General features: G+C 44.4%; 1 protein-coding gene across 1 annotated transcript; it reads right to left on the bottom strand.

Annotated features, from left to right (window-relative positions):
• Positions 1 to 338: 338 nt before the first annotated feature.
• LOC135535874 (probable global transcription activator SNF2L2) lies at positions 339 to 22,355 on the bottom strand (the record flags this gene model as incomplete). Its single annotated transcript, XM_064962290.1, has 6 exons — positions 339 to 451; positions 741 to 807; positions 908 to 963; positions 4,770 to 4,932; positions 18,483 to 18,636; positions 22,240 to 22,355. Coding segments are annotated over 6 exons (669 nt in total), but the record flags the coding sequence as incomplete, so codon positions are not given.
• Positions 22,356 to 22,588: the final 233 nt, after the last annotated feature.

Raw genomic sequence — 22,588 nt, 5'->3', positions numbered from 1 at the left:
GAGGACCTGACCCTGCTGTAGAGTAAAATGTAGAGGGTTAGGGAGGAGGGACCTGACCCTGCTGTGGGGAGAGTAACATGTAGAGGGTTAGGGAGGAGGACCTGACCCTGCTGTAGAAGGTTGGGGATGACCCTGCTGTGAAACATGTAGAGGGTTAGGGAGGAGGACCTGACCCTGCTGTAGAGTAACATGTAGAGGGTTAGGGAGGAGGACCTGACACTGCTGTAGAGTAACATGTAGAGGGTTAGGGGGGAGGGAGAGTATTTCTGTCTTACCTTAGGGGGAGGGAGAGAGGAAAGTGAAGGAAGGAGGGTGTGAGGGAGAGAAGGAATGGATACCTTGGCCAGGATCTGTTTGTCCTTAATTATGTATAGAGTAGGTGGTGAGGAGGACATTGAACTTCCCTTTGCGGAGCTGAGCCACCAGGCCTGCGTCTCATAGCAGGGGTCCCCTGTAACACAGGAGAGTCAGACATTTTAATATCATTTTAATTTAATAGACATTTTTTTTTTTATATTTATTTAACTCGGCAAGTCAGTTTAGAACAAATTCTTATTTTCAATGACTGCCTGGGAAAAGTGTGTTAACTGCTATTGCCTCCACCAATCCAGTGCATTTATATTTCTGGGACTAATGAACGAGTGCACACTTCCAGGTGGAGATATCCTTGGGATGCACCCGAAACTACCCGTGGTGGGGAAGAAGAAAGGACGGATGAAAAGGAACATTATGACTCTCACCTTGTAGGAAATCTTCACAACAGACGGAGACCATTTTATCCAGCTCATAGACCCAGTTGGACAGAGTCTGGAGGACAGAGAGATCAGAGACACTCTGAAATGTAGGAACAACTTAGCCTGGGATGTTATAAACTTAAAGATTGAAGAAACACATCACACTAATCTACATAATCAACATTCTCCTCACACAACACCACAGTGAACTGAAGAAACAGGACATTGCCTAAACAGAGGTGACAGAAAGCATAACATCCATAGACAGTACTGCAGTGTGTAATCCACTTTTAAATTGTTTACTGAAAGTTTGAAAATCCCCCAGGGACACTGTTAAAAAGAAATGACAAACAGTGCTGCGGACTGACTCGTCTACTCTCTACTAGTTCTGTTGTTTTACATGAGGGGAATCAAGCGCTGCGGACTGACTCGTCTACTCTCTACTAGTTCTGTTGTTTTACATGAGGGGAATCAAACGGTGCTGCGGACTGACTCGTCTACTCTCTACTAGTTCTGTTGTTTTACATGAGGGAATCAAACGGTGCTGGGACTGACTCGTCTACTCTCTACTAGTTCTGTTGTTTTACATGAGGGGAATCAACGGTGCTGCGGACTGGCTCGTCTACTCTCTACTAGTTCTGTTGTTTTACATGAGGGGAATCAAACGGTGCTGCGGACCCCGACTCGTCTACTCTCTGCTAGTTCTGTTGTTTTACATGAGGGGAATCAAACGGTGCTGCGGACTGACTCGTCTACTCTCTACTAGTTCTGTTGTTTTACATGAGGGGAATCAAACGGTGCTGCGGACTGCTCGTCTACTCTACTAGTTCTGTTGTTTTACATGAGGGGAATCAAACGGTGCTGCGGACTGACTCGTCTACTCTCTACTAGTTCTGTTGTTTTACATGAGGGAATCAAACGGTGCTGCGGACTGACTCGTCTACTCTCTACTAGTTCTGTTGTTTTACATGAGGGGAATCAAACGGTGCTGCGGACTGACTCGTCTACTCTCTACTAGTTCTGTTGTTTTACATGAAATCCAACGGTGCTGCGGACTGACTCGTCTACTCTCTACTAGTTCTGTTGTTTTACATGAGGGGAATCAAACGGTGCTGCGGACTGCCTCGTCTACTCTCTACTAGTTCTGTTGTTTTACATGAGGGAATCAAACGGTGCTGCGGACTGCCTCGTCTACTCTCTACTAGTTCTGTTGTTTTACATGAGGGGAATCAAACGGTGCTGCGGGACTGCCTCGTCTACTCTCTACTAGTTCTGTTGTTTTACATGAGGGAATCAAATGGTGCTGCGGAGTGCCTCGTCTACTCTCTACTAGTTCTGTTGTTTTACATGAGGGGAATCAAACGGTGCTGCGGACTGACTCGTCTACTCTCTACTAGTTCTGTTGTTTTACATGAGGGAATCAAATGGTGCTGCGGAGTGCCTCGTCTACTCTCTACTAGTTCTGTTGTTTTACATGAAGGGAATCAAACGGTGCTGCGGACTGACTCGTCTACTCTCTACTAGTTCTGTTGTTTTACATGAGGGAATCAAACGGTGCTGCGGACTGACTCGTCTACTCTCTACTAGTTCTGTTGTTTTACATGAAGGGAATCAAACAGTGCTGCGTTTGTGTCCTATAAGGAGCGTTGGTGGCAAATCTGATGGCCGATGGTAAAGAACAGCCAGCCGCTCGACACCACCCTTACCTGCAGATCTATAAATTACATCGCTGGGTAGGATTTTCATCTGAAACAGGGTTAGTTGGCAGCTGTGGTGAAAGAGGAGCAATTACGATGGAGGAAACCAAGTTAAGATTTAACCTTAGCCTGCAGCTTTGATATGTGCTGAGAGAAGGACAGATCCTCAAAAGTTCTACAGCTGCACCATCGAGAGCATCCTGACCGGTGCATCACCGCCTGGTACGGCAACTATTCAGCATCTGACCGTAAGGGCGACAGAGGGTAGTGCGTACAGCCCAGTACATCACTGGGGCCAAGCTTCCTGCCATCCAGCACCTATATAATTGTCGGTGTCAGAGGAAAGCCCATAACATTGTCAGAGACTCCAGCCACCCCAGTCATAGACTGTTTTATCTGCTACCGCATGGCATGCAGAACCAAAAGGCAGGTAGCGTCCCACCTGGCCAGCATCCGGTGAAATTGCAGAGTGCAAAATTCAAACTATAGAATTATAAATATTTAACTTTCATAAAATCACAAGTGTAATAGATCAAAATAAAAAACTTCTTGTTAATCCAGCCGCTGTGTCAGATTTCAAAAAGGCTTTACGGCGAAAGCACCCCATGCGATTATCTGAGGACAGCTCCCCGCCTACAAAACCATGAAAAACATATTTCAACCAGGCAGGTGCGACACGAAAGTTAGAAATAGCAATAACAAAGGTCCCAGTTACCTCACAAATGGTCCTTTTGTTTGATAATGTCCTTCTTTATATCCATAAAAACTCAGTTTAGCTGGTGCCGCTTCAGTCAATAATCCACCCAGTTTTCCTCCATCAAAATGCATACAAAATGAATCTCAAACGTTACTAATAAACTTATCCAAACAAGTCAAACAACGTTTATAATCAAACCTTAGGTACCCTAGTACGTAAATAAACGATACAATTTAAGACGGAGAATCGTTATTGTCTTTACCGGAGAAAAATACCAAAGAACGCGCTCTCTTCCACGCGCTTGGAAACACTACAGCCAAAATGGGAGCCACCTAGAAAAACTACAAATTCTGGCTCATTTTTCCAACAACAAGCCTGAAACTCTTTCTTAAGACTGTTGACATCTAGTGGAAGCCCTAGGAACTGCAATCTGGGAGTGACAGCCATTGAAATTAATTGTAGGCTGAATTTTATTTTTGGGGGGATGGTTTGTCCTTGGGTTTCGCCTGCCATATTGGTTCCGTTATACTCACAGACATTATTTTAACAGTTTTGGAAACTTTAGAGTGTTCTCTATCCAAATCTACCAATTATATGTATATCCTAGCTTCTGGTCCTGAGTAACAGGCAGTTTACTTTGGGCACGCTTTTCATCTGGACGTGAAAATACTGCCCCTACCCAGGGAGGTTAACAGCTTCCACCCCAAGTCATTAGACTGCTGGACAATTAATCAAATGGCCACCGGACTATTACATTGATCCCCCAATTAATTTATAAAGTATTTGCTTGTAAATTGGCTGAAAATTACATTGAAACAGTGTCGTTTCAGTGCAAAATATTTGGTTTAATTTGAAATTAGAGTTTACATTATATGTAATAGGCTGGCTTGACGGGTCCTTCATATTACGTCACACACCACAAATGTAGTGGCCTAAACCCTACAATGCAGTGCCTTAGACCCCTCCACTACTCAGGAGGCCATAAATCAGGTATTTTTGTTTTAATAGGCCTCTGTGTTTTCTTTCTATGTATTGAGTCAGTACAGAACCTTTTAGTTATATTCGTATTGTTTTACAATTTAAGTAGTTCTTTCCTTGAGCTCTTCTTGTCTATTACTGTTCTGTATTATGTCATGCTTCATGCTTTGTGTGGACCCCAGGAAGAGTAGGTACTGCAACAGCTAATGGGGATCCTATTAAACAATAAGACGAAAGACACAGCTAACGTGGTCTACTCTGCTGGTGGGTTGAGGGATGGAGCCATCAAACACAAAAAATTACCAAACACTAAAACGGAACTTTTCACAATTTCACAGTATTATTCCAACTTCAGTGTGGAAATATATATATATATAAAATACAGAAAAATCACATTTTTGAATGTACTGGGACTTTAAGAGCCATGACTAGTTTTAGTAAACAGACTGATGATAAAACTGTTTGTAATATAAAAGCAATGTTCTTCTTTAGCTGAGACCCATGAAACAAGCAGGGAGGTAACATATGATGGTGGAATGATGGTGAGGTAGGGTCAGGGGTTAGTGGGCAGGGTTATAATAAGGAGGAAACATATGATAGTGGAATGATGGTGAGGTAGGGTCAGGGGTTAGTGGGCAGGGTTATAATAAGGAGGAAACATACGATAGTGGAACGATGATGAGGTAGGGTCCGTTGAGTCTCTTGTGTTCCATGAGGTATGTAATGAGGCGATGGTCTGGATGGTCTTGCCCAGCCCCATCTCATCAGCCAGGATACCATTCAGATTGTTGTTGTACAGAGACACCATCCACTCTAGACCCTGCACCTAAAACATAGAGAGAAGAAGAAGTTAACAGAGACACCCTCCACTCCAGACCCTGCACCTGTAACCCAGAGAGAAGAAGAGGCTAACAGAGACACCCTCCACTCCAGACCCTGCACCTGTAACCCAGAGAGAAGAAAGAGGTTAACAGAGACACCATCCACTCTAGACCCTGCACCTAAAACATAGAGAGAAGAAGTTAACAGAGACACCCTCCACTCCAGACCCTGCACCTGTAACCCAGAGAGAAGAAGAGGCTAACAGAGACACCATCCACTCCAGACCCTGCACCTAAAACATAGAGAGAAGAAGTTAACAGAGACACCCTCCACTCCAGACCCTGCACCTGTAACCCAGAGAGAAGAAGAGGCTAACAGAGACACCATCCACTCCAGACCCTGCACCTAAAACATAGAGAGAAGAAGTTAACAGAGACACCATCCACTCCAGACCCTGCACCTGTAACCCAGAGAGAAGAAGAGGTTAAGAGAGACACCCTCCACTCCAGACCCTGCACCTGTAACCCAGAGAGAAGAAGAGGCTAACAGAGACACCCTCCACTCCAGACCCTGCACCTGAAACATAGAGAGAAGAAGAGGTTAACAGAGACACCCTCCACTCCAGACCCTGCACCTGTAACCCAGAGAGAAGAAGAGGCTAACAGAGACACCCTCCACTCCAGACCCTGCACCTGTAACCCAGAGAGAAGAAAGAGGTTAACAGAGACACCCTCCACTCCAGACCCTGTACCTGAAACATAGAGAGAAGAAGAGGTTAACAGAGACACCATCCACTCCAGACCCTGCACCTGTAACCCAGAGAGAAGAAGAAGAGGTTAACAGAGACACCCTCCACTCCAGACCCTGCACCTGTAACCCAGAGAGAGAAGAGGTTAACAGAGACACCCTCCACTCAGACCCTGCACCTGTAACCCAGAGAGAAGAAGAGGCTAACAGAGACACCCTCCACTCCAGACCCTGCACCTGAAACCCAGAGAGAAGAAGAGGTTAACAGAGACACCCTCCACTCCAGACCCTGCACCTGAAACCCAGAGAGAAGAAGAGGCTAACAGAGACACCCTCCACTCCAGACCCTGCACCTGAAACCCAGAGAGAAGAAGAGGTTAACAGAGACACCCTCCACTCCAGACCCTGCACCTGAAACCCAGAGAGAAGAAGAGGCTAACAGAGACACCCTCCACTCCAGACCCTGCACCTGTAACCCAGAGAGGAAAGTCATTTGAGACACCCTCCACTCCAGACCCTGCACCTGTAACCCAGAGAGGAAAGTCATTTGAGACACCCTCCACTCCAGACCCTGCACCTGTAACCCAGAGAGAAGAAGAGGTTAACAGAGACACCCTCCACTCCAGACCCTGCACCTGTAACCCAGAGAGAAGAAGAGGTTAACAGAGACACCCTCCACTCCAGACCCTGCACCTGTAACCCAGAGAGAAGAAGAGGCTAACAGAGACACCCTCCACTCCAGACCCTGCACCTGAAACCCAGAGAGAAGAAGAGGTTAACAGAGACACCCTCCACTCCAGACCCTGCACCTGAAACCCAGAGAGAAGAAGAGGCTAACAGAGACACCCTCCACTCCAGACCCTGCACCTGAAACCCAGAGAGAAGAAGAGGTTAACAGAGACACCCTCCACTCCAGACCCTGCACCTGAAACCCAGAGAGAAGAAGAGGCTAACAGAGACACCCTCCACTCCAGACCCTGCACCTGTAACCCAGAGAGGAAAGTCATTTGAGACACCCTCCACTCCAGACCCTGCACCTGTAACCCAGAGAGGAAAGTCATTTGAGACACCCTCCACTCCAGACCCTGCACCTGTAACCCAGAGAGAAGAAGAGGTTAACAGAGACACCCTCCACTCCAGACCCTGCACCTGTAACCCAGAGAGAAGAAGAGGTTAACAGAGACACCCTCCACTCCAGACCCTGCACCTGTAACCCAGAGAGAAGAAGAGGTTAACAGAGACACCCTCCACTCCAGACCCTGCACCTGTAACCCAGAGAGGAAAGTCATTTGAGACACACACAAACTAAATTCCACTGCAGTCCATTGACCTCAGGAGGAACAGAGAAATATATGTGTTGTTTGTTGTGGGTCAGGTTCCCTGTCTTGCTCAGTACTATACAGGACGGATCAGGGTGCTGCTGATTTGGCATGGGTACTCAGATCCTCAAAAGGTTCTACAGTTGCACCATCGAGAGCATCCTGATTGGTTGCATAACAGTCTGGTATGGCAACTGCCCGGCCTCCAATCGTAAGGCACGCAGACGCAATGTAGAAAACGGAACGATTTCTCCTACACACAGACGCTTTCAGGAAAAACTGCGCATTTGGTATGTAACTGAGAGTCTCCTCATTGAAAACATCAGAAGCTCTTCAAAGGTAAATGATTTTATTTATTTGGTTATCTGGTTTTTGTGAAAATGTTGCGTGCTAAATGCTACTCAAAATGCTATGCTAGCTTTGCATACTCTTACACAAATTAGTCAATTTCTATGGTTCAAAAGCATATTTTGAAAATCTGAGATGACAGTGTTGTTAAGAAAAGGCTAAGCTTGAGAGCAGACGCATTATTTTCATTTTATTTGCGATTTTCAGAAATCGTTAACGTTGCGTTATGCTAATGAGCCTGAGGCTTTAGTCACAAACCCGGATCCGGGATGGGGAGTTTCAAGAAGTTAAACAGCTTCTACCCCCAAGCTATAAGACTCCTGAAGATCTAATCAAACGGCTACCCGGACTATTTGCATTACCCCCCTCTCTTTTACAATACTGCTACTCTCTGTTATCATCTATGCATAGTCACTTTAACAACTCTACCTATATGTACAATACCGTTCAAAAGTTTGGGGTCACTTAGAAATGTCCTTGTTTTTGAAAGAAAAGCACTAAATGGCTACCCGGACTATTTGCATTGTGTGCCACCCCAACCCCTCTTTCTACGCTGCTGCGACTCTCTGTTTATCATATATGCATAGTCACTTTAACTGTACATTCATGTACATACTACCTCTATTGGGCCGACCAACCAGTGCTCCCGCACATATCTCTACCTGTACATGATCATTTATCAATCCAGTGTTAATCTGCAATATTGTAATTATTCGCCTACCTCCTCATGCCTTTTGCACTCTCAACTAGCCTACCTGGTTAAATAAAGGTGAAATAAAAAATAAAAAATTGGCTAACCGGGCCATCTTTGATTTGATTTGATCTGCATTGCATTGTGTCCCGCCCACCACCCACCTACCCCTCTTTTACGCTACTGCTACTCTCTATTCATCATATATGTGTAGTCACATTAACCATATCAACATGTACATACTACCTCAATTTATTTTATTTTTATTTCACCTTTATTTAACCAGGTATGCTAGTTGAGAACAAGTTCTCATTTACAACTGCGACCTGGCCAAGATAAAGCATAGCAGTGTGAACAGACAACACAGAGTTACACATGGAGTAAACAATTAACAAGTCAATAACACAGTAGAAGAAAAAAGGGGTCTATATACAATGTGTGCAAAAGGCATGAGGAAGTAGGCGAATAATTACAATATTCCAGATTAACACTGGATTGATAAATGATCATGTACAGGTAGAGATATTGGTGTGCAAAAGCAGAAAAGTAAATAAATAAAAACTGTGGGGATGAGGTAGGTGAAATGGGTGGGCTATTCACCAATAGATTATGTACAGCTGCAGCGATTGGTTAGCTGCTCAGATAGCTGATGTTTGAAGTTGGTGAGGGAGATAAAGGTCTCCAACTTCAGCGATTTTTGCAATTCGTTCCAGTCACAGGCAGCAGAGAACTGGAACGAAAGGCGGCCGAATGAGGTGTTGGCTTTAGGGATGATCGTTGAGATACACCTGCTGGAGCGCGTGCTACGGATGGGTGTTGCCATCGTGACCAGTGAACTGAGATAAGGCGGAGCTTTACCTAGCATGGCGTTGTAGACGACCTGGAGCCAGTGGGTCTTGCGACGAATATGTAGCGAGGGCCAGCCGACTAGAGCATACAAGTCGCAATGGTGGGTAGTACAAGGTGCTTTAGTGACAAAACGGATGGCACTGTGATAAACTGCATCCAGTTTGCTGAGAAGAGTGTTGGAAGCAATTTTGTAGATGACATCGCCGAAGTCGAGGATCGGTAGGATAGTCAGTTTTACTAGGGTAAGCTTGGCAGCGTGAGTGAAGGAGGCTTTGTTACGGAATAGAAAGCCGACTCTTGATTTGATTTTCGATTGGAGATGTTTGATATGGGTCTGGAAGGAGAGTTTGCAGTCTAGCCAGACACCTAGGTACTTATAGGTGTCCACATATTCAAGGTCGGAAATCAGCCTGACCAACCAGTGTCTGTATGTAGCCTCGCTACTTTTATAGCCTCTCTACTGTATATAGCCTCTCTACTGTATATAGCCTCTCTACTGTATATAGCCCCTCTACTGTATATAGCCACGCTACTTTTATAGCCTCTCTACCCTATATAGCCTCTACTGTATATAGCTCCTCTACTGTATATAGCCTCGCTACTTTTATAGCCCCTCTACTGTATATAGCCCCTCTACTGTACATAGCCCCTCTACTGTATATAGCCTCTACTGTATATAGCCCCTCTACTGTATATAGCCTCGCTACTTTTATAGCCTCTCTACCCTATATAGCCTCTACTGTATATAGCCTCGCTACTTTTATAGCCTCTCTACCCTATATAGCCTCTACTGTATATAGCCTCGCTACTTTTATAGCCCCTCTACTGTACATAGCCCCTCTACTGTACATAGCCCCTCTACTGTACATAGCCCCTCTACTTTTATAGCCTCGCTACTGTACATAGCCTCTCTACTGTATATAGCCTCTCTACTGTACATAGCCCCTCTACTGTACGTAGCCCCTCTACTGTATGTAGCCCCTCTACTGTATGTAGCCCCTCTACTGTATGTAGCCCCTCTACTGTATATGACCTCTACTGTATATAGCCCCTCTACTTTATATAGCCCCTCTACTTTATATAGCCCCTCTACTTTATATAGCCCCTCTACTGTATGTAGCCCCTCTACTGTATGTAGCCCCTCTACTGTATGTAGCCCCTCTACTGTATATGACCTCTACTGTATATAGCATATCTACTGTATATAGCCCCTCTACTGTATATAGCCTCTCTACTGTATATAGCTGTCACAACGCCTAGAGTGGTGGGTGCGGAGTCAAACACAGAGAGCAGAGGATACTGGGAAAACCGGACTTTATTTCGGCTTCCAAATGCTAACGCCCAAAACAACAGGCGAAAATGATCAAAATGTCTTACCCAACACAGGGCACAAACGGACAGGAACACTACACGCACAACATGACTAACAGAAAACAAGCCCGCAAAAAAACAGGCTTAAATAGACTAAATCAAAAAACAAAATAAGAGACAGGTGCAACCAATAAGACCAAACAAACAGAAAAGGGGATCGGTGGCGGCGAGTAGACCGACGACCGCCGCCTGAACAGGCAGGAGCCACCTTCGGTGGGAGTCATGACAATAGCCTGTCTTTTTACTGTTGTTTATTTCTTTACTTACCTATTGTTCACCTAACACATTTTTTTTGCACTTTTGGGTCGAGCCTGTAAATAAGCATTTCACTGTATTCGGCGCACGTGACGAATAAACTTTGATTTGAAAAGCACATGTTTGCCATTAAAATAACATCAAATTGATCAGAAATACAGTGTAGACATTGTTAATGTTGTAAATGACTATTATAGCTGGAAACACGTGCTGATTTTTTATGGAATATCTACGTAGGCCCATTATCAACATAGTGTCGTGTTTGAGCTAGGTTTACCTGGTAGTGTTTGAGCCTGGTAGTATTTCAGCTAGGTTTACCTGGTAGTGTTTGAGCTAGGTTTACCTGGTAGTGTTTGAGCTAGGTTTACCTGGTAGTGATTGAGCCTGGTAGTATTTCAGCTAGGTTTACCTGGTAGTGATTGAGCCTGGTAGTATTTCAGCTAGGTTTACCTGGTAGTGTTTGAGCTAGGTTTACCTGGTAGTGTTTGAGCTTGGTTTACCTGGTAGTGTTTGAGCTAGGTTTACCTGGTAGTGTTTGAGCCTGGTAGTATTTCAGCTAGGTTTACCTGGTAGTGTTTGAGCTTGGTTTACCTGGTAGTGTTTGAGCTAGGTTTACCTGGTAGTGTTTGAGCCTGGTAGTGTTTCAGCTAGGTTTACCTGGTAGTGTTTGAGCTTGGTTTACCTGGTAGTGATTGAGCCTGGTAGTTTTTCAGCTAGGTTTACCTGGTAGTGATTGAGCCTGGTAGTATTTCAGCTAGGTTTACCTGGTAGTGTTTGAGCTAGGTTTACCTGGTAGTGTTTGAGCTAGGTTTACCTGGTAGTGTTTGAGCTAGGTTTACCTGGTAGTGTTTGAGCCTGGTAGTATTTCAGCTAGGTTTACCTGGTAGTGTTTGAGCTTGGTTTACCTGGTAGTGATTGAGCTAGGTTTACCTGGTAGTGTTTGAGCCTGGTAGTATTTCAGCTAGGTTTACCTGGTAGTGTTTGAGCTAGGTTTACCTGGTAGTGTTTGAGCTAGGTTAACCTGGTAGTGTTTGAGGCTGGTAGTATTTCAGCTAGGTTTACCTGGTAGTGTTTGAGCTAGGTTTACCTGGTAGTGTTTGAGCTAGGTTTACCTGGTAGTGTTTGAGCCTGGTAGTATTTCAGCTAGGTTTACCTGGTAGTGTTTGAGCCTGGTAGTGTTTCAGCTAGGTTTACCTGGTAGTGTTTGAGCTTGGTTTACCTGGTAGTGTTTGAGCTTGGTTTACCTGGTAGTGTTTGAGCTAGGTTTACCTGGTAGTGTTTGAGCTAGGTTTACCTGGTAGTGTTTGAGCTAGGTTTACCTGGTAGTGTTTGAGCTTGGTTTACCTGGTAGTGTTTGAGCTTGGTTTACCTGGTAGTGTTTGAGCTAGGTTTACCTGGTAGTGTTTGAGCTAGGTTTACCTGGTAGTGTTTGAGCTAGGTTTACCTGGTAGTGTTTGAGCTAGGTTTACCTGGTAGTGTTTGAGCTAGGTTTACCTGGTAGTGTTTGAGCTAGGTTTACCTGGTAGTGTTTGAGCTAGGTTTACCTGGTAGTGTTTGAGCTAGGTTTACCTGGTAGTGTTTGAGCTAAGTTTACCTGGTAGTGTTTGAGCTAGGTTTACCTGGTAGTGTTTGAGCTAGGTTTACCTGGTAGTGTTTGAGCCTGGTAGTGTTTGAGCTAGGTTTACCTGGTAGTGTTTGAGCTAGGTTTACCTGGTAGTGTTTGAGCTAGGTTTACCTGGTAGTGTTTGAGCTAGGTTAACCTGGTAGTGTTTGAGGCTGGTAGTATTTCAGCTAGGTTTACCTGGTAGTGTTTGAGCTAGGTTTACCTGGTAGTGTTTGAGCTAGGTTTACCTGGTAGTGTTTGAGCTAGGTTTACCTGGTAGTGTTTCAGCTAGGTTTACCTGGTAGTGTTTGAGCTTGGTTTACCTGGTAGTGTTTGAGCTAGGTTTACCTGGTAGTGTTTGAGCTAGGTTTACCTGGTAGTGTTTGAGCTTGGTTTACCTGGTAGTCTTTGAGCTAGGTTTACCTGGTAGTGTTTGAGCTAGGTTTACCTGGTAGTGATTGAGCCTGGTAGTTTTTCAGCTAGGTTTAGCTGGTAGTGATTGAGCCTGGTAGTATTTCAGCTAGGTTTACCTGGTAGTGTTTGAGCTAGGTTTACCTGGTAGTGTTTGAGCTAGGTTTACCTGGTAGTGTTTGAGCTAGGTTTACCTGGTAGTGTTTGAGCCTGGTAGTATTTCAGCTAGGTTTACCTGGTAGTGTTTGAGCTTGGTTTACCTGGTAGTGATTGAGCTAGGTTTACCTGGTAGTGTTTGAGCCTGGTAGTATTTCAGCTAGGTTTACCTGGTAGTGTTTGAGCTAGGTTTACCTGGTAGTGTTTGAGCTAGGTTTACCTGGTAGTGTTTGAGCCTGGTAGTGTTTCAGCTAGGTTTACCTGGTAGTGTTTGAGCTTGGTTTACCTGGTAGTGTTTGAGCTTGGTTTACCTGGTAGTGTTTGAGCTAGGTTTACCTGGTAGTGTTTGAGCTAGGTTTACCTGGTAGTGTTTGAGCTAGGTTTACCTGGTAGTGTTTGAGCTTGGTTTACCTGGTAGTGTTTGAGCTTGGTTTACCTGGTAGTGTTTGAGCTAGGTTTACCTGGTAGTGTTTGAGCTAGGTTTACCTGGTAGTGTTTGAGCTAGGTTTACCTGGTAGTGTTTGAGCTAGGTTTACCTGGTAGTGTTTGAGCTAGGTTTACCTGGTAGTGTTTGAGCTAGGTTTACCTGGTAGTGTTTGAGCTAGGTTTACCTGGTAGTGTTTGAGCTAGGTTTACCTGGTAGTGTTTGAGCTTGGTTTACCTGGTAGTGTTTGAGCTAGGTTTACCTGGTAGTGTTTGAGCTAGGTTTACCTGGTAGTGTTTGAGCTAAGTTTACCTGGTAGTGTTTGAGCTAGGTTTACCTGGTAGTGTTTGAGCTAGGTTTACCTGGTAGTGATTGAGCCTGGTAGTATTTCAGCTAGGTTTACCTGGTAGTGTTTGAGCTAGGTTTACCTGGTAGTGTTTGAGCTTGGTTTACCTGGTAGTGTTTGAGCTAGGTTTACCTGGTAGTGTTTGAGCCTGGTAGTATTTCAGCTAGGTTTACCTGGTAGTGTTTGAGCTTGGTTTACCTGGTAGTGTTTGAGCTAGGTTTACCTGGTAGTGTTTGAGCCTGGTAGTGTTTCAGCTAGGTTTACCTGGTAGTGTTTGAGCTTGGTTTACCTGGTAGTGATTGAGCCTGGTAGTTTTTCAGCTAGGTTTACCTGGTAGTGATTGAGCCTGGTAGTATTTCAGCTAGGTTTACCTGGTAGTGTTTGAGCTAGGTTTACCTGGTAGTGTTTGAGCTAGGTTTACCTGGTAGTGTTTGAGCTAGGTTTACCTGGTAGTGTTTGAGCCTGGTAGTATTTCAGCTAGGTTTACCTGGTAGTGTTTGAGCTTGGTTTACCTGGTAGTGATTGAGCTAGGTTTACCTGGTAGTGTTTGAGCCTGGTAGTATTTCAGCTAGGTTTACCTGGTAGTGTTTGAGCTAGGTTTACCTGGTAGTGTTTGAGCTAGGTTAACCTGGTAGTGTTTGAGGCTGGTAGTATTTCAGCTAGGTTTACCTGGTAGTGTTTGAGCTAGGTTTACCTGGTAGTGTTTGAGCTAGGTTTACCTGGTAGTGTTTGAGCCTGGTAGTATTTCAGCTAGGTTTACCTGGTAGTGTTTGAGCCTGGTAGTGTTTCAGCTAGGTTTACCTGGTAGTGTTTGAGCTTGGTTTACCTGGTAGTGTTTGAGCTTGGTTTACCTGGTAGTGTTTGAGCTAGGTTTACCTGGTAGTGTTTGAGCTAGGTTTACCTGGTAGTGTTTGAGCTAGGTTTACCTGGTAGTGTTTGAGCTTGGTTTACCTGGTAGTGTTTGAGCTTGGTTTACCTGGTAGTGTTTGAGCTAGGTTTACCTGGTAGTGTTTGAGCTAGGTTTACCTGGTAGTGTTTGAGCTAGGTTTACCTGGTAGTGTTTGAGCTAGGTTTACCTGGTAGTGTTTGAGCTAGGTTTACCTGGTAGTGTTTGAGCTAGGTTTACCTGGTAGTGTTTGAGCTAGGTTTACCTGGTAGTGTTTGAGCTAGGTTTACCTGGTAGTGTTTGAGCTAAGTTTACCTGGTAGTGTTTGAGCTAGGTTTACCTGGTAGTGTTTGAGCTAGGTTTACCTGGTAGTGTTTGAGCCTGGTAGTGTTTGAGCTAGGTTTACCTGGTAGTGTTTGAGCTAGGTTTACCTGGTAGTGTTTGAGCTAGGTTTACCTGGTAGTGTTTGAGCTAGGTTAACCTGGTAGTGTTTGAGGCTGGTAGTATTTCAGCTAGGTTTACCTGGTAGTGTTTGAGCTAGGTTTACCTGGTAGTGTTTGAGCTAGGTTTACCTGGTAGTGTTTGAGCTAGGTTTACCTGGTAGTGTTTGAGCCTGGTAGTGTTTCAGCTAGGTTTACCTGGTAGTGTTTGAGCTTGGTTTACCTGGTAGTGTTTGAGCTAGGTTTACCTGGTAGTGTTTGAGCTAGGTTTACCTGGTAGTGTTTGAGCTTGGTTTACCTGGTAGTCTTTGAGCTAGGTTTACCTGGTAGTGTTTGAGCTAGGTTTACCTGGTAGTGATTGAGCCTGGTAGTTTTTCAGCTAGGTTTAGCTGGTAGTGATTGAGCCTGGTAGTATTTCAGCTAGGTTTACCTGGTAGTGTTTGAGCTAGGTTTACCTGGTAGTGTTTGAGCTAGGTTTACCTGGTAGTGTTTGAGCTAGGTTTACCTGGTAGTGTTTGAGCCTGGTAGTATTTCAGCTAGGTTTACCTGGTAGTGTTTGAGCTTGGTTTACCTGGTAGTGATTGAGCTAGGTTTACCTGGTAGTGTTTGAGCCTGGTAGTATTTCAGCTAGGTTTACCTGGTAGTGTTTGAGCTAGGTTTACCTGGTAGTGTTTGAGCTAGGTTTACCTGGTAGTGTTTGAGCCTGGTAGTGTTTCAGCTAGGTTTACCTGGTAGTGTTTGAGCTTGGTTTACCTGGTAGTGTTTGAGCTTGGTTTACCTGGTAGTGTTTGAGCTAGGTTTACCTGGTAGTGTTTGAGCTAGGTTTACCTGGTAGTGTTTGAGCTAGGTTTACCTGGTAGTGTTTGAGCTTGGTTTACCTGGTAGTGTTTGAGCTTGGTTTACCTGGTAGTGTTTGAGCTAGGTTTACCTGGTAGTGTTTGAGCTAGGTTTACCTGGTAGTGTTTGAGCTAGGTTTACCTGGTAGTGTTTGAGCTAGGTTTACCTGGTAGTGTTTGAGCTAGGTTTACCTGGTAGTGTTTGAGCTAGGTTTACCTGGTAGTGTTTGAGCTAGGTTTACCTGGTAGTGTTTGAGCTAGGTTTACCTGGTAGTGTTTGAGCTAAGTTTACCTGGTAGTGTTTGAGCTAGGTTTACCTGGTAGTGTTTGAGCTAGGTTTACCTGGTAGTGTTTGAGCCTGGTAGTGTTTGAGCTAGGTTTACCTGGTAGTGTTTGAGCTAGGTTTACCTGGTAGTGTTTGAGCTAGGTTTACCTGGTAGTGTTTGAGCTAGGTTAACCTGGTAGTGTTTGAGGCTGGTAGTATTTCAGCTAGGTTTACCTGGTAGTGTTTGAGCTAGGTTTACCTGGTAGTGTTTGAGCTAGGTTTACCTGGTAGTGTTTGAGCTAGGTTTACCTGGTAGTGTTTGAGCCTGGTAGTGTTTCAGCTAGGTTTACCTGGTAGTGTTTGAGCTTGGTTTACCTGGTAGTGTTTGAGCTAGGTTTACCTGGTAGTGTTTGAGCTAGGTTTACCTGGTAGTGTTTGAGCTTGGTTTACCTGGTAGTCTTTGAGCTAGGTTTACCTGGTAGTGTTTGAGCTAGGTTTACCTGGTAGTGATTGAGCCTGGTAGTTTTCAGCTAGGTTTAGCTGGTAGTGATTGAGCCTGGTAGTAATTCAGCTAGGTTTACCTGGTAGTGATTGAGCTAGGTTTACCTGGTAGTGTTTGAGCTAGGTTTACCTGGTAGTGTTTGAGCTAGGTTTACCTGGTAGTGTTTGAGCCTGGTAGTATTTCAGCTAGGTTTACCTGGTAGTGTTTGAGCTTGGTTTACCTGGTAGTGATTGAGCTAGGTTTACCTGGTAGTGTTTGAGCCTGGTAGTATTTCAGCTAGGTTTACCTGGTAGTGTTTGAGCTAGGTTTACCTGGTAGTGTTTGAGCTAGGTTAACCTGGTAGTGTTTGAGGCTGGTAGTATTTCAGCTAGGTTTACCTGGTAGTGTTTGAGCTAGGTTTACCTGGTAGTGTTTGAGCTAGGTTTACCTGGTAGTGTTTGAGCTAGGTTTACCTGGTAGTGTTTGAGCCTGGTAGTATTTCAGCTAGGTTTACCTGGTAGTGTTTGAGCTAGGTTTACCTGGTAGTGTTTGAGCTAGGTTTACCTGGTAGTGTTTGAGCTAGGTTTACCTGGTAGTGTTTGAGCTTGGTTTACCTGGTAGTGTTTGAGCTAGGTTTACCTGGTAGTGTTTGAGCTAGGTTTACCTGGTAGTGTTTGAGCTAGGTTTACCTGGTAGTGTTTGAGCCTGGTAGTGTTTGAGCTAGGTTTACCTGGTAGTGTTTGAGCTAGGTTTACCTGGTAGTGTTTGAGCCTGGTAGTATTTCAGCTAGGTTAACCTGGTAGTGTTTGAGCTTGGTTTACCTGGTAGTGTTTGAGCTTGGTTTACCTGGTAGTGTTTGAGCTAGGTTTACCTGGTAGTGTTTGAGCTAGGTTTACCTGGTAGTGTTTGAGCTAGGTTTACCTGGTAGTGTTTGAGCTAGGTTTACCTGGTAGTGTTTGAGCTAGGTTTACCTGGTAGTGTTTGAGCTAGGTTTACCTGGTAGTGTTTGAGCTAGGTTTACCTGGTAGTGTTTGAGCTAGGTTTACCTGGTAGTGTTTGAGCTTGGTTTACCTGGTAGTGTTTGAGCTAGGTTTACCTGGTAGTGTTTGAGCTAGGTTTACCTGGTAGTGTTTGAGCTAAGTTTACCTGGTAGTGTTTGAGCTAGGTTTACCTGGTAGTGTTTGAGCTAGGTTTACCTGGTAGTGTTTGAGCCTGGTAGTGTTTGAGCTAGGTTTACCTGGTAGTGTTTGAGCTAGGTTTACCTGGTAGTGTTTGAGCCTGGTAGTATTTCAGCTAGGTTTACCTGGTAGTGTTTGAGCTAGGTTTACCTGGTAGTGTTTGAGCTAGGTTAACCTGGTAGTGTTTGAGGCTGGTAGTATTTCAGCTAGGTTTACCTGGTAGTGTTTGAGCTAGGTTTACCTGGTAGTGTTTGAGCTAGGTTTACCTGGTAGTGTTTGAGCTAGGTTTACCTGGTAGTGTTTGAGCCTGGTAGTGTTTCAGCTAGGTTTACCTGGTAGTGTTTGAGCTTGGTTTACCTGGTAGTGTTTGAGCTTGGTTTACCTGGTAGTCTTTGAGCTAGGTTTACCTGGTAGTGTTTGAGCTAGGTTTACCTGGTAGTGTTTGAGCTAGGTTTACCTGGTAGTGTTTGAGCCTGGTAGTATTTCAGCTAGGTTTACCTGGTAGTGTTTGAGCTAGGTTTACCTGGTAGTGTTTGAGCTAGGTTTATCTGGTAGAGTTTGAGCTAGGTTTACCTGGTAGTGTTTGAGCTAAGTTTACCTGGTAGTGTTTGAGCTAGGTTTACCTGGTAGTGTTTAAGCTAGGTTTACCTGGTAGTGTTTGAGCTAGGTTTACCTGGTAGTGTTTGAGCTAGGTTTACCTGGTAGTGTTTGAGCTAAGTTTACCTGGTAGTGTTTGAGCTAGGTTTACCTGGTAGTGTTTGAGCTAGGTTTACCTGGTAGTGTTTGAGCTAAGTTTACCTGGTAGTGTTTGAGCTAGGTTTACATGGTAGTGTTTGAGCTAGGTTTACCTGGTAGTGTTTGAGCTAGGTTTACCTGGTAGTGTTTGAGCTAGGTTTACCTGGTAGTGTTTGAGCTAGGTTTACCTGGTAGTGTTTGAGCTAGGTTTACCTGGTAGTGTTTGAGCATGCCGTTGATGAGCAGCGAAGACTGTTTGTCGACCCTCTCAATGATGGCGTGAGCTACACCGTAGTAGGACTGCTGGAAGATGGTCAGTTCAGTCTCTGGCACCGTGTACTCATCATCAACATCCTGCTTTGCAGACCTAAGATGTATAAAACATATGTTAATGACCTATTTTTAATGCCCAAAAGAGAGGAAATTCACTTTCTTTCAGCTGAAAGACAATGGCTATAGCTTACCCATGAGGTTGCGCAATGCTTTAAGTCTAAGTCAAAGTATGTACACTACCATGTTTGGGGTCACTTAGAAATGTCCTTGTTTTTGAAAGAAAATCATCTTTTTTGTCCATTAAAATAACATCAAAGTGATCAGAAATACAGTGTAGACATTGTTAATGTTGTAAATGACTATTGTAGCAGCAAACTGCTGATTTTCATGGAATATCAACATAGGCATACAGAGGCCCATTATCTGCAACCATCACTCCTGTGTTCTACTGGCATATTGTGTTAGCTAATCCAAGTTGATCATTTTAAAAGGCTAATTGATCATTAGAAAACACTTTTGCAATTATGTTAGCACAGCTGAAAACGGTTGTTCTGATTAAAGAAGCAATAAAACTGGCCTTCTTTAGACTAGTTGAGTATCTGGAGCATCAGCATTTGTGGGTTCGATTTCAGGCTCAACATGGGCAGAAACAAAGAACTTTCTTCTGAAATTCGTCAGTCTATTCTTGTTCTGAGAAATGAAGGCTATTACATCTCGTACAACGCTGTGTACTACTGCCTTCACAGAACAGTGCAAACTGGCCTTAACCAGAATAGAAAGAGTGGGAGGCCCCGGTGCACAACTGAGAACAAGTCGTGTCTAGTTTGAGAAACAGCCGCTTCACAAGTCCTCAACTGGCAGCTTCATTAAATAGTACCCACAAAACACCCGTCTCAACGTCAACAGAAGAGGCAACTCAGGGATGCTGGCCTTATTACATATGGGATCAGGGAGAGGTTGAAAATATCAGTGAAGACAGCACTTTCTTGCGTTTGCCAGCAGCTCTTCGCTGTGCTTCAAGCATTGCGCTGTTTATGACTTCAAGCCTATCAACTCCCGAGATTAGGCTGGTGTAACCGAAGTGAAATGGCTAGCTAGTTAGCGCGGGTCAACAAGGAACCACCAGCCTTCATATGTTCTCATGTTCTGAACAAGGAACTTAAACGTTAGCTTTTTTTACATGGAACATATTGCACTTTCGTTCTTCTCCAACACTTTGTTTTTGCATAATTTAAACCAAATTGAGCATGTTTCAATATTTTTTTGAGACTAAATTGATTTTATTTATGTATTACATTAAATTAAAATAAAAGTTCATTCAGTATGGTAGTAATTGTCATTATTACAAATATATATAGAAAATCGTCCGGTTAATCGCTATCGGCTTTTTTGGACTTGAGGAAACCCTGGTGTGAAGGAAGACCTACTTGATTATATGTATGGGTTAGGGGTTAGGGTTCAAAGTTAGAGTTGAAGGAGAGATCTGCTCGATAATGTGCTTAGGGTTAGGGGTCAGAGGTTAGGGTTTGAAAGGGAGGCCTACTCGATAATGTGCTTAGGTTAGGGGTTCAGATGTTAGGGTGTGAAAGGGAGACCTACTTGATGATGTGCTTGGGTTACGGGTTAGGGTTCAGAGGTTAGGGTGTGAAAAGGAGACCTACTCGATGATGTGTTTGGGTTACGGGTTAGGGTTCAGAGGTTAGGGTGTGAAAAGGAGACCTAATTGGTGATGTGTTTGGGTTAGGGGTTAACGTGTGAATGACCTACTCGATCATGTGCTTGGGTTAGGGATTAAAGTTCAGAGGTTAGGGATGGAAAAGGAGACCTACTCGATGTGTTTGGGTAAGGGGTTAGGGTGTGAAAGGGAGACCTACTCGATGATGTGCTTGGTTTAGGGTTTAGAGTTCAGAGGGTAGGGTGTAAAAAGGAGACTTACTCGATGATGTGCATGGGTTAGAGGTTAGAAATTAGGGTGTGAAAAGGAGACCTACTCAATGATGTGTTTGGGTTAGGGGTCAGAGGTTAGGGCGTGAAAGAGAGACCTACTCAATGATGTGCATGGGTTAGGGGTCAGAGGTTAGGGTGTGAAAGGGAGACCTACTCGATGATGTGCTTGGGTTAAGGGTCAGAGGTTATGGTGTGAAAGGGTGACCTACTCAATGATGTGCATGGGTTAGGGATTAGAGGTCAGAGGTTAGGGTGTGAAAGGGAGACCTACACAATGATGTGCATGGTTTAGGGGCTAGAGGTCAGAGGTTAGGGTATGAAAGGGAGACCTACTCGATGATGTGCTTGGTTAAGGCTCAGAGATTAGGTTAGGGCATGAAAGGGAGACCTACTCGATGATGTAGATGGTTTAGGGTTAGGGGGTCAGAGGTTAGGGTGTGAAAGGGAGACCTACTCGATGATGTGCATGGGTTAGAGGTTAGAAATTAGGGTGTGAAAAGGAGACCTACTCAATGATGTGCATGGGTTAGGGCTCAGAGGTTAGGGTGTGAAAGGGAGACCTACTTGATGATGTGCATGATTTAGGGGTTAGAGTTCAGAGGTTAGGGTGTGAAAAGGAGACCTACTCAATGATGCGCATGGGTTAGGGGTCAGAGGTTAGGGTGTGAAAGGGAGACCTACTCAATGATGTGTATGGGTTAGGGATTAGGGGTCAGAGGTTAGGGTATGAAAGGGAGACCTACTCAATGATGTGCTTGGTTTAGGGGTTAGAGTTCAGAGGTTAGGGTGTAAAAAGGAGACCTACTCGATGATGTGCATGGGTTAGGGGTCAGAGGTTAGGGTATGAAAGAGAGACCTATTTGATGATGTGCTTGGGTTAAGGGTCAGAGGTTATGGTGTGAAAGGGAGACCTACTCAATGATGTGCATGGGTTAGGGATTAGAGGTCAGAGGTTAGGGTGTGAAAGGGAGACCTACACGATGATGTGCATGGTTTAGGGGCTAGAGGTCAGAGGTTAGGGTATGAAAGGGAGACCTACTCGATGATGTGCTTGGGTTAAGGGTCAGAGATTAGGGTTAGGGCATGAAAGGGAGACCTACTGATGATGTACATGGTTTAGGGGTTCGGGTCAGAGGTTCGGTGTGAAAGGGAGACCTACTTGATGATGTGCTTGGGTTAAGTGTTAGGGTTCAAAGGGTAGGGTGTAAAAGGAGACCTACTCAAGGATGTGTTTGGGGTAAGGGGTTAGCATGTGAATGGGAGCCTTACTTAATGATGTACTTGGTTCAGGGGTTAGAGTTCAGAGGTTAGGGTGTAAAAAGGAGACTTACTCGATGATGTGCATGGGTTAGAGGTTAGAAATTAGGGTGTGAAAATGAGACCTACTCAATGATGTGTTTGGGTTAGGGGTCAGAGGTTAGGGTGTGAAAGAGAGACCTACTCAATGATGTGCATGGGTTAGGGATTAGAGGTCAGAGGTTAGGGTATGAAAGGGAGACCTACTCAATGATGTGCATGGTTTAGGGGTTAGAGTTCAGAGGTTAGGGTGGAAAAAGGAGACCTACTCAATGATGCGCATGGGTTAGGGGTCAGAGGTTAGGGTGTGAAAGGGAGACCTACTCAATGATGTGTATGGGTTAGGGATTAGGGGTCAGAGGTTAGGGTATGAAAGGGAGACCTACTCAAAGATGTGCTTGGTTTAGGGGTTAGAGTTCAGAGGTTAGGGTTAGGGTATGAAAGGGAGACCTACTCGATGATGTGCTTGGTTACTTTCTCTGGGAACTCGCCACTGTTGGGATCGATGATCTTCTTCTCCTCAGACTGAGAGTCTGGCCGGCTGGACACTCCTGGGACATCCTCTTCGTCCTGAATCACACACAAAGGGTTTACAGTGCAGTGAAAAAGTATTTGACCCTTTCAAATTTTCACTACTTTTGCATATTTTTGATACTGAATGTTATCAGCTCTTCAACCAAAACCTAATATTAGATAAAGGGAACCTGAGTGAACAAATTAACACAACAATTACATACTTATTTAATTTATTTCATAAACACAGTTACTGTGGAATGCTGTGTTTAGTTTTTACCAGGCATAAT

The sequence above is a fragment of the Oncorhynchus masou genome, unplaced genomic scaffold, assembly GCF_036934945.1.
Source record: "Oncorhynchus masou masou isolate Uvic2021 unplaced genomic scaffold, UVic_Omas_1.1 unplaced_scaffold_5236, whole genome shotgun sequence".
Classification (NCBI taxonomy): domain Eukaryota; kingdom Metazoa; phylum Chordata; class Actinopteri; order Salmoniformes; family Salmonidae; genus Oncorhynchus; species Oncorhynchus masou.
The sequence above is the reverse complement of the archived record's forward strand: the minus strand, read 5'-3'. Positions and strand labels throughout refer to the sequence as shown.